General features: G+C 31.0%; 2 protein-coding genes across 4 annotated transcripts; one reads left to right on the plus strand and one right to left on the minus strand.

Moving 5' to 3' along the window:
* Positions 1-917: 917 nt before the first annotated feature.
* On the minus strand, positions 918-3,767 carry LOC111640208 (RING-box protein 1A-like). Of its 3 annotated transcripts, none has more exons than XM_023386208.1 (7): positions 3,711-3,767; positions 1,649-1,747; positions 1,560-1,587; positions 1,402-1,452; positions 1,248-1,315; positions 1,074-1,159; positions 918-996 (listed from the first exon to the last, which is right to left on the minus strand). In XM_023386208.1, the coding sequence occupies exons 2-7, from the start codon at positions 1,727-1,729 to the stop codon at positions 987-989; spliced, it is 324 nt and encodes a 107-aa protein (XP_023241976.1). In that variant the 5' UTR covers positions 1,730-1,747; positions 3,711-3,767; the 3' UTR covers positions 918-986. The 3 variants fall into 3 exon arrangements, with proteins under 3 accessions (XP_023241976.1, XP_023241975.1, XP_023241977.1); XM_023386207.1 differs by lacking the exon at positions 3,711-3,767 and adding an exon at positions 2,455-2,606 and having other exon boundaries at positions 1,649-1,744; XM_023386209.1 differs by lacking the exon at positions 3,711-3,767 and adding an exon at positions 2,455-2,588.
* LOC111640204 (multidrug resistance-associated protein 4-like) lies at positions 2,682-11,966 on the plus strand. Its single transcript, XM_023386206.1, has 7 exons — positions 2,682-3,080; positions 4,812-5,009; positions 5,085-5,240; positions 7,619-7,708; positions 7,813-7,981; positions 11,616-11,725; positions 11,790-11,966. The coding sequence occupies exons 2-7, from the start codon at positions 4,812-4,814 to the stop codon at positions 11,964-11,966; spliced, it is 900 nt and encodes a 299-aa protein (XP_023241974.1). The 5' UTR covers positions 2,682-3,080.
* Positions 11,967-12,197: the final 231 nt, after the last annotated feature.

Genomic DNA, 12,197 nt, shown 5'->3' on the forward strand with positions numbered 1-12,197 from the left:
GGGTCATTAAGAATCTGCAACCCATTTCGTGCGAAAAATTCTTCCCAACATCTACCACGATGATCAAGGCGGTCACCCCCCCAGCAAGGGGAATGTGAGTTGGTATCACCAGCTAGAACGAAATAAGTATTGGAAAAAGTATCCACAATGCCCTGCATATCTGAGACGAATTCCTGTATATTACAATCTCCAGGGCAGTAAAATTTTAATACGAATCTCAGTAACGCGTGTTAATCCGCGTGTAAAATAGCTGATTAACTGGTGTCATTATCCTGACGTTAGATAGAGACTTCGCCGTCTATATCCTATTTAACATTTTACAGCCCTCCTATAAAAAGTATGGAGATAGGATCTTACGACCCGAAACTACGAGAACTAGTTTTACCAACTAGCGCCGATTAAGTGGTACTAACAATCCTAGTGGAAGAGTACCCCGGCTAATCTCACACTGTTCAATCTTATTTAACCCTTTCAAACGGAACAACATGACTAATAAAAATGCAAGACTGTATGTATGTACTTTTATTATTACATATAAATAAACGTACAAAGAAAGTGTATATATTTTTTTATTTTTGTGGGTCTCCAGAACGAATTAATTAAATTTCCAATAAAACTTACGGTAAATCGATAATCGGTTAACGAACAAAGTCTTGGAACAGATGTTCGTTAACCGATCACCCACACCCACTGTATTAAAAAGAATTTTTACTAATTAATCAAGTTAACGTAAATTAAAACCAATGGGCAGATTAACAGAAAAAATATAAAATATTATTGTTAAAGAAAAAATAAAATCACTGAATTTATAACTTTTTTACCGCGAAAAACAGAAAATACAAACAGTTTTTCACTGTTAATGATTATTTATTTATTTAACGCGTGAAAATCAATCGGTTTTGTAAAATATTTTCTTCTTCGAATTTCGTCTTTGTACAAAATGTCATACAATACACATTGTCACTTTTCTAAATAAAAGACCTTCATCACTCGTACCTAATACAAAGAAAAATATTACATTAATACATAATTTTTAACTTTACAATGTTCGAGATTAAGTGATTTGAAGTTACTTTTGGAAGTGCCATTCTCTGTTATCTAAAGGACAAACTTGTCTTTTCTTCAGCCAACGCGAAATGCAATGGAAATGAAATGCATGCTAGAAGTAAACAACGAAAACAATGAATTAAACAAATGTAATTACGCAGGTAAAAAAACGAATGTTACGAAATATAAGGTTTATTTACATTGCAACTTCCCCAAGCCACGGGACATTCTTCACCTTCATCATCTTTCTGAGCTAAGCATTCGATACCTAAAAAAAAATGTTTTTTTTTTTTTGCAAATTATCTATGTAATGTCAATTATAAAATACTTCGAATCAACGTCGTTGTTGCCTACATAAATCCGAGATTTTACATCGACAAATGGCACAAATTTCCATTTCTGTGACTGAAATTCGAAATAAAGGTGCGTTAGATAAATAATAACAGCGGATATCACGAAAATAGCATTAGTAACATATTACAATATAGATTAGTAATATAATGAAATCTTACCCCAATTCCACGAAGCTATGGCATTCCACTGAAAAATCTAATATTATTCAAAGAGTATAAATAAAATGTAGTGAAGAAGTTTTACTTACCTTTATGACTTGAAATCTAATTCGAGTATCGTCATCATTCGACATGACAGGAATTTCGCTTGAAGTTTTATCAGTCGCCATCTCGAAAATATTATTCTACTTGAATAAACAAGGAAATAATAAAATGGAAATAATGATTACAATAAAATTTCGTATTTTATTCATACGAATAATCACTAAAATATATCATACTATGAATATATTAATACATATTTGACTGATCAAAAGTAGTCTCATTAACTCTTTCCTCATATCATATTTTACAGCAACGTTACAAATTATATTTATTAAAAAAGCTTCAGAATATATTTATCAATTACAGTATGTTGTGTGCTAATGTAGAGGTACGCAGTTATAGAATATGTATGTTTATTTCAGCTAGAAGATTGATGGAATCAAAACAAATGTGAATCTGAAATCTAAAAAATAGCAAAATTATCGCTACGAAATTTGTGTACATAACAGAATTATTAATAAAACTTTTCGAAGGAACGTATTGACTAAGAAAAATAAAAAGAATGAAGTATGAAGAATTCACCCATGATAAAATGTATACTGTATAGCCACTGCGTATCACCGATCCACTCGAGAAAGAAATTGATCATATGGAAGTTTGTGATTATGGTTCGTGCATCTAATACGTACGTAAGGACCAGTATACCATAGAAAGTCTTCCAGGAAGGAAGTTCGTACCAGTATTTCTTAGCCTGTTTCATCAACCTACTCCCTCATTTATGGCGATTGTGAAAATTGAATTTCTTATTAGAACATAATCAATACTCTATAATTAAGTTTTACTGACTTACCTCAGTCATAGATATTTATGCAAAATCTAGAAAAATTGCTCGTAGAATTTTAAGAGCTTTTATTATGAAAACATCTGCGTTCGAATATCGAAGAATAAACCGATTTCACGCGAACGTTCAAACATTCTAATATCGGATTTCAAATATTAAAACACTTTTTGGATTTCAGATATTCTAAATTGCGTAAGAGGTAGTTAATATTTTAAATAATCTATTATTTAAAATATTCGAATATCCCTTTTAACATCCTCGCCTGCCGGCTTAATTTTTCGGTTGTCCTCACGGGACAACGAATCTTTGTTTGTTATTTTTTAATGAAACCTTTAACCAAAACACCCCCTATTTGATCGAATCCCGTTCTTTGCTTTTTCCAATTATTCTTGGGGAGAGGCAGTCCAATCTTCCACTCACTTGGGCTCGCTAGTCCTAGTGTATTCGTCTTCCCGAAGTTCATGACAAAAGTCACGTGACGATTTATAGATTCTCACTCCGCCGTTATCGGTTTATTATTTCTTGTTGGAAGAACGAGCCGATATACGCTGACGTCACATGAAATGACTTCACTTTTCATTTAGACGAAGCCATGGTGAATTTGTTACCAGCTCTACGTTAGTCAACAACTTAACGTAATGCCACAAATTTTATTGTTTTAATAATAATAATTAGTTTACAATACAGTTAGTTCAGTACAGTCGACCCTCCTATAAGATATAGATACGTTCCAATTTATTAGGAATCCGATTTCTTACAAGTCGTTCCAATCACAGCCGGACACGTGTCAAGTTTACGGACTACGGCTGATTGAAAGGTTTTCTTCCATAAAATTAATCGATTCTACACTAATCNGTTTACGGACTACGGCTGATTGAAAGGTTTTCTTCCATAAAATTAATCGATTCTACACTAATTCGACTCAACTATTCCAAAATACGTATATTTTTTCGTAGTTTTATAGGAATCGTAATTATAGGGACCGTAATTATAGGGGGGTCGACTGTATTTTACATACAATAAATATTTATTTAATAGTTTTTGTGTGAAAAGCAAATGACTACAGAAACTCTTTCAGTGGTGGTACCTAAATTGTTTTTGACATATGTATAGATATAATATTTATTTCTAGAGTCTTAAATACTAATTATTCATTGAACACTATGAAGGTAATTCGTATCGCTTGTTAAGGAGATTGGAAAAATTTATTATTTGATTTTAAATTAAAAATATAATTTTATGTAAATAAAATCATTAATGCTTACCGATTCGAATCGAATATTGAACTTTAAAAGCGAATAATTCGAATTTTTAAATTCAATTCAAATATTACAAAATAAACTCTGAATTTTGTAATTTTTTTATATAAAAATATTATAAAATTATAAATATTTAAAAACAATATTGCAATTAAATTTTTTAAATTTTAAAATTTAAATCTCTGTTTACTTTTGAAATACCACTTTAAATTTCTACCGTTTCTGCGTTATTATCGCTAGCTATTATTAAAAATAAGAAGAAAAACAACAGACAAACAACACTGGATGTTGTCATTAAATGTCGATTGTCTACTGTCTTTTTTAAATTGTTTTAAAGCGCCTGTTTAACGTCAGACTGGATAAACCCCGAATTTTTACCGCTTTATACTTTGATTTATTTTAATCGGTCGGAAGATGGCAAGAATAAACGAAATATAAGGCATATTTCAAGATGTAAAACACCGCTTGAATGAATTTCAATGTTTTTAAGATTTATGAAAGATTTTCAGGTAGTTTTACATTAAAAGTGCTTACAAAGTCTTATCGTATTTACAGTCAGGTAGAATTACATTATTACGCTTACATTATAATGATGAGACTAAATTCATGTCATAATGATATAATTACTTTAATGGATCCTAAAATGACGGCAAAATAATTACTCAGTGGCCATTATACAATGATTATATTCAGGAAATGCCTTAATGGTGAACTCACATTGCGCATCTATTCATTGGTTCAAAATTACTACTTGTTCTTATTAACACACCATCGTTGAGGAAGTTTCTTCTATTTAAGTTTCTTAACGAAACTTTGGTATCAATTGTTATTCGATAAACAATTAGAAATTTTCAAAAAATAAAAGTAATGTTTAAAGCTTACAGAAAAATATAGAAATAGTAAGAAATTTTTTCACTTATGAAAAGCTTTAAATTTTCACAAGTAATATACGCATTTTTCAGGGAAAACATTAAACTTGCAGTATACGTTCGTATTTAATAGATTGTACTGGTTTAATAAAATAGTATTTAATAGATTGTACTGTAACTCCGAACAATAAATATTTTTAATTCATTCTTTGTTTTTCATAGAACCTTATTTTTTCAGATGAATTCTGTTAAACGCATACTGAACTACAGCAAATTAAAATCGGAAGCATCGTACGAAAGTTTGCCTAATAAACGACCACCCTCAGACTGGCCACAAAGAGGAAAAATTCATTTCGATAATCTTTCTTTACAATATTCCGAGGATAAAAATATTGTTTTGAAGAACTTGACATTTCGTATTCGCTCGGGAGAAAAGGTAAAACATTTCTAATTCAAAGAGAGTTGCTTGTAATTATTATGTTAAATGGTTTCTATTATTTATTAATTGCAGATTGGAATTGTTGGGAGAACAGGAGCAGGAAAAAGTTCTATAATTGCTTCGTTATTTCGCATGACAGAGCCAACGGGAACAATAACCATCGATGGAGTTGACACTAAGGTAATAGGTCTTAGTGATCTACGTAGTAAAATATCCATCATTCCTCAAGTAAGTAATAATTAATTCGGACAAAATAATTTCTAGTCGATACTTCGTATTTGATACTACGAAACATGTTTTTTCGCTACTTTCTAATATAAATATTACATTTTTGTACAAAATAAAATATACAATTTAATTGATTATATGCTGGATGATATTACAACGATTAAGGTGTGATTCTGAATCGCATTACGATCTGTCAAGAAATTTAAGAAATTTTTTATAAGGAGGTCTGTGATCCAGTCTGTTTATTGTGAACGTGGCTTAGCCAAAAATAGATTTTATAAAACGTCCACTTACATCCCTCGAGGCGGAAAATGTTAAAAAACTTCAGTGATATAGAAAACAGATACGTGTGCACAGATATAACGAACAATACAAATTATTAATGGAACTAAATAATTTTTAGTGTTTTCAGTAATTGGGAAAGAATGACTAATATTTTTCACGTGTGCTTATTTAGTTTACGGTGTTAAAATATCTCATTTTTGAAAACATTTAATGGCTCTGACTTTTTTGAAAATTTTTTTCCTAGTTGTTTAAAATACAAATAAACGACTGCATAGTTAAATGTTTTTCACTGACTGATCAAACAATTAGTTTACAGGTGCTATTCTGGCACAATCCTTAGAGTGAATATTGTGAAGCGTGACAGCAATTGCTGAAGTATTATTGAAAATATTGTTGCTGCACTTTTCTTAAGTCCGCCCTACACGTCGTATGGGTTTTTCAAACCAAATATTCGCCTCAACATTATTCTAGAGATATTTAATTGGCTTTACATCTGGAGACTTGGAGGCCACTAAATAATTAAAAATTCTAGATAACGTTTGTTGAGCAAAGTCTGGCCAACAACGACATGGTGAAGTGACTATTTGTACTGCTGAAATGCACGATTTTCTTTATGATGCATGAAAATATGCAAGTAATAATTAATCTTATTCTGAAACCCAAATATTTAAGGACTTGAATATTTTTAATGAGGCCTATGACAATTCTTCCCACACTATTACATAGCTAACACTGCCATGAACAAAACTTCTAAGGCCGAGAATCTACGATATTAAACGGGCGTAAAACCCCCTCGCCGAAAAATATTTTACGACCTGCTCAGGCGTAAAATATCAGAGTCACGTGATTAAAAGCTTTTACGGCAAGGGGTTTACGCCTGTTTTTCCGCTAGTGCTGTTTTGGCCTAAAGATGCGTCAAAACTTCATAAGGTTGACATTACATCTGCATTTTTTCATCAGCCTAGTACAGATGATAACTGGGATTTATCTAATCACACAACTTAACATTACCCTGAAGAAGTCTAGTTTTTATAATTTTTGCACCAGGGAGGAATAATGCCGAACCTTGCGCTTTAAGTAGTAGCACAAATGGAACTTGGTTTCAGAATGAAACGATATGCACCGTGCACCACATTGTTGCTTTGCTAGATAGTTTCTGCCACTCCATGTCATCAATCATATATGGGTGGCCACTAAGTGCTTACTGATATGTTTATCGGTACAATTTGCCTACTAGTGGGCACTGGTATGTTTATCAATACTATATACTTTGCTACAATTTCTTTTAAGAATCTTGGGATTGCTACTTAAGAAATTAAATGACTAACAATGCATCCGCGATCAAATTCTATAATGGGGGCAGATTTAATCGTTTTTATTGATTCGTTGGTTTTATTGATTTGTTTTTATTGAGGCATTGTTGAAAACGACACAAGTTTGCCTATTTATACTTTTAGTTTTGTTTGGATACCTAAACTGAAGTTAAGGCCGACGATATACACTTCTTTAGTTACCATGGTTAAAAATTACGTTTGTCAGTTTAGGTAATGATCGGTAATTTGTTAATGTTGCAAATATGGCGATGACGTATCAATTAAATCTTCAGTCTTATACAAAATGAAAAAAAAACAAATGGAAGTTTGTTCATTAGCTTATACTATAACAAAATGTTATAACAATTTCTGCAAAGACGGTGGCATATAACATATTGGAGGTTATAAGAAACAAGAACATGTGATAATCTCTAATATTTTATTATCTGGCACTACACTGGTCCAACAAGTGTCAAATTGATGAAAAATTACTGAATTACTAATTAAATCACAAACTGATCACAAAAATTACGTAAACTAATCTCATAGCAATTACTTCCAAAATATTAAATTTAATTGTACCAAAATCGGTTTAATAAGTGAAAAAGACAATCACAGCACTGCTAATACGTTACGAATACAGGCATCGTGTGTCTTTCACGATAGCTTTTGATAAAACAGATTTTAATATTTTCTTATGTCATACTTCGATCAATTTAATTTCGTATAAAAACGAATTTTAAAGTCGAACAATTAATAAGTACCTGAGTATTTTTTCAGGATCCAATGTTATTTACCGGTCCTCTTCGAAGGAACATCGATCCTTTCAATGAATATTCGGACGATCAGCTATGGCAGGCAATAGAACAGGTTAGAAGTAATTATAAATAGTACAATTTACTGCCTGATTTTTCTCTTTAATACTTTTAATGAATAATCACAATTCTCATTTATACAAAATATTTTAATTAAAGGTACAATTAAAAGAAGTTATTAATAAATTGCCCGGGGGATTAGATACACATTTGTCAGAAGGAGGGCGAAATTTCAGCGTGGGAGAAAGACAGTTAATTTGTCTTGCCAGAACCATTCTTCGTGAAAATAAGATTCTTGTGATGGACGAAGCGACATCCAATATAGATAGAAGGTTAAAATAAACAAAATTAAAAATTATGCAAATTTAAGTATAAATTATTTTACTTTCTAATTCGTTTTGTGTAGAGAATTTTCATACGTTTCTTTTACAATAGTCTCTAAATTAAGAGTTTATAAATAATTCGTGAAAACTTAGGGTGCGAGTTTGCAGACACGAATTTAGAGCAAGCGAGAGGTTGCGAGCGATTAAGTTTTCGCAAAGGAAAACCATGCACAAACGAGAAGCGAGAAATAACGCTGGCGAGAGCGAATTTCTGATTCTCGGACATATCTGACAAGTTTTGATATTTATCGCGTCTTGCCACATGTTCTCGCTCGCTCGCGTCTGCATAGTCGCACCTTTACACATTAATATTTATCAACTGTCTGATCAGTGTTGCCGCAATGAAATTTCAAAACGTACTGAAGCGCCTTCAAAAAATGTACTATTTTCCTTCAAAATGTACTAGTTCTATGAATACTTTGTTTACGTGTCTATATATATTTATATAGTTTATTGTCAAATAATTTAATTTTAAATCTTATTTTTGGAATCTTTTGAAAGCTATTTAAAATTAAAAATATATCTACACATCTATTAGTTATTATATAATGAGCATTACATTGACAACATTTATTAATAATACTATTCAATTTCATCTTAATTTTATAACCAATCGTGCTTTAAAAAATAATTATAAATTTGTTATATTATATTATTATATTCTTGATTGCTTAAAAAATGCGACTCAAAAAAAACCTCAAAATGGCGGCTGAAGAAGTAGATCACGCGTGTCCTGGCCTTTTGATATAGACCTTGGAACAGTCGGAAGCGCGGCCATTTTGGAACCACACGTAACATTAACCGTTATTTCTTTTACTACGATTACTAAAATTGAAGTTCATAATTTAAGAATTAAATTATAGTGGTAGAAAGTAATATAAAAGTATTTATATTATTTATACTCGTACAATTTCAAAACTATTTTCTGTAATAATTTGATTCTGACTTAACGGATATTTTGATATTATTGACGACAAAAGTTTAAAATCAATGATTTCCTTACCTGTCCAATATTTTTGTTTGACGGAGTCGAATTGTTTGGACCACGTGGCATGAAAAATTTTGTCAAGGTCCTGATGAGAATGTTCAGACAACTGAACGTTGGAAAGAAGACCACTGAGTCAAGACCGTTTACACGTGCAACTAAGGCGTTACGTGCAACTATCGATGTTGCTGATGTCGACGGACACACACCATTTGTATGTTGTGATTGGATAATTTAAATTAGCAAGCAGTGACACTAGTGAGACTGAGACTTTATAAAACTCATTTTTTCTCATTTTTTCGTTAAGGCGTGAAATATTATTTTGTACCGTAAATGGTACTTGAAATATTATAATGTACTGAAAATGTACTAAAAATCTAAATGTACTGAAAATGTACTAAAAATCTAAATGTACTTTCAATTACTGAAAAGGGCAAAATGTACCAGAAAAGTACAAATGTACTAGGAACGGCAACACTGTGTCTGATTATGCGATATTTTTCATTTCGTACATAGAGATTGGCTGTAATGTTGGTTGACACAGATAAAGATGGGATGGGTAGACGTTTCATATAATAATAATTAGATTGATAATAAGCCAATGTTAAGACGAACGATGGACTGAGTGGTTAGAAACCTTTCTACAGCTCTGAGTATCGAGAAACAAATCCGCGTGTATTCACAGAAATATATTATGCGAAGTAATTCCGAAATATCATGAGTAGCATTTTTCAAATTTTTATTGTTCGCATTACATAAACTTACGATGAGTATAAGAAAGGATGTTTTGTAGTCCACGGACGTAAAGAACGAAGTTGAAAAGATATCGATATTGAGATTTATAAACTATTATTTTATTTTAAGGGTAATATTGAATCGATCATCGAGAATTCGTGACATCGATGTTCTGTGCAAAGATGCAATGGTGTAGGAATGTATTTCAATTAAAGATTTTTGGTCTTGATGGTTGGTGTTGTGATTAACAGCTATGGTTTGAAATGTTATTCTGTCTATTTGATGTTTGCTTTTTTTCTGTTAGCTTTTTCCTAAACATAATTTAATATGTCTAAATATAAAGGTTTGTAATTGCAAAAGAAAAGCATTCCGAATAAATCTAAACGTTTATCTCTTGCCATTAATAACCCAACGAATTATAGAGCTGAAGTAAAAAGATTAGGCCTAAACAGAGGTTCACGGGAGTCTCTATTTCAACGTAATCAGTAACGGATTTGTTCCGTCTTGTTTTAACAATGAATGGAACACACGATCCGACTAAATCTGTACATATTCATGTAATGTTATTCGCATTTTATGTATAAAATAATACATTTATTTGTTTATAACTTAATATTTGTACGTTTTAAATTGCGATGATATACAACGGAAAACTTGACAGTAGATTTCGCCTTCGTGTTATTTTTGCTCAAACGATGACAAAGACTTTTTGTTCTTGTAGTATATATACAGTATATGGGCATTCTGGTTACAATTGTTAGTCTGTAGAAAATGAGAGTTGTTACTCGAATCTTCGATCACACTAATTGATATTGAAATAAAATTTCGTTGTTGAATCAGTGCTGTCACCACATTTTAGATTCTTTCACAAGTAGCTCTATAGTTATAACAAATACACGATGATAGCCAATTTCGAGATAGCGTAACGAACAAGCCTGGTAAATTTATCTGAGTTTTCTTTACTTGTCTAATTCCTGAAATATAAGAATGTTAAAATTTGGTAAGAGCATTGATCCAGTAACAGCATCTTATAGCCACATCAAACAAAAACCTCTGGCAGAGTCTTGTTTACAACTATAGAGTGCCCGTGTAAATATTTTACACAAATAAATAGTCTTTTTTCACTGTTATTCGCCTTGTTACATAGATTAGAAAACATAGTAACTTTATACTTATGCACACAGATTTAGTCGTATCTACGTGTTCCAGTCATTGTTAAATCCAGAGAGGAAAAAATCTACTTCTGATCAATGTTTCTTCCATAAAGCAATTTATCATCCATAATTTTATAAATTCAATTCCAAGAAATCTCTCATGGCAACTGTACATTTTGTTTATTACACGCGGTCTGCGGCTGCATCAAAAATTCTTAATTAATATAAAATTNTTTACAACTATAGAGTTCCGGTGTAAATATTCCACGAAAATAAATAGTCTTTTGTCACTATTATTCGCCGTGTTATATAGATTAAGAAACATAGAAACATTATACGAATGCACACAGATTTAGTTGTATCCACATGTTCCAGTCATAGTTAAACCCAGACGGGAAGAAATCTACTTCTGATCAATGTTTTTTTCATAAGGCAATTTATTTGGCAAACCTATCACAAGTTGCATTCCGTTTAATTAATGCAGCGCAATTTATTATCCATAATTTGTGAAATTCAATACCAAGAAATCTCTCATAGCAACTGTATATTTTGTTTATTACACGCGGTCTGCGGCTGCATCAAAAATTCTTAATTAATATAAAATTTTAAATTTACATTTTCTATTTTTATTTTTATTGTTTGCGATTCATACTAATGCTAATACTTAAATTCGATATCTAAAACAGTTTTCTATTTGTTTTATATTTAACACCGATTTCCGTATTCAAAAAGTAATTCGAGACAAGTTCAAATCTTGTACAGTGCTGACAATAGCCCATAGATTACATACAGTCATCGATTCTGATAGAGTTATGGTAAGAATTTTCTACTTCTAGTATAAAATACATGTGTTTTTAATATAACATTTGAAATTTTTAGGTAATATATACAGGAAGACTACAAGAATTCGACTCGCCGTATGCATTACTGAAGAACGTAAATGGTACTTTTTATAATTTGATAAAGAACACGGGAGTAACTTCAATGAATGAGTTATACAAAATTGCTAAGAATAGATATTATCTTAAAGAAAGTACAGAAATTACTAAATTATAAAACAACGGATTGTCTTCGATATTCACCTATCTTTTGTATATTCGTGTTAAGATTTTTCTTTTAAATTCTGTTTCTAGAAATATCTATCACTAGTAGTATTTACTCATAAGTAAAACATAGAATTGTTAAAATCTTAATAGTACTTGTTTGTACTTCTGTTAAATTTTTGCTCTCTATATTAATCATGAAATACAAGTACTGTACATATAAATTATAACTTACTTATTATGT

The sequence above is a fragment of the Centruroides sculpturatus genome, unplaced genomic scaffold (genome assembly GCF_000671375.1).
Source record: "Centruroides sculpturatus isolate CEXI.00-Female unplaced genomic scaffold, Cexi_2.0 scaffold1146, whole genome shotgun sequence".
NCBI classification, from domain to species: domain Eukaryota; kingdom Metazoa; phylum Arthropoda; class Arachnida; order Scorpiones; family Buthidae; genus Centruroides; species Centruroides sculpturatus.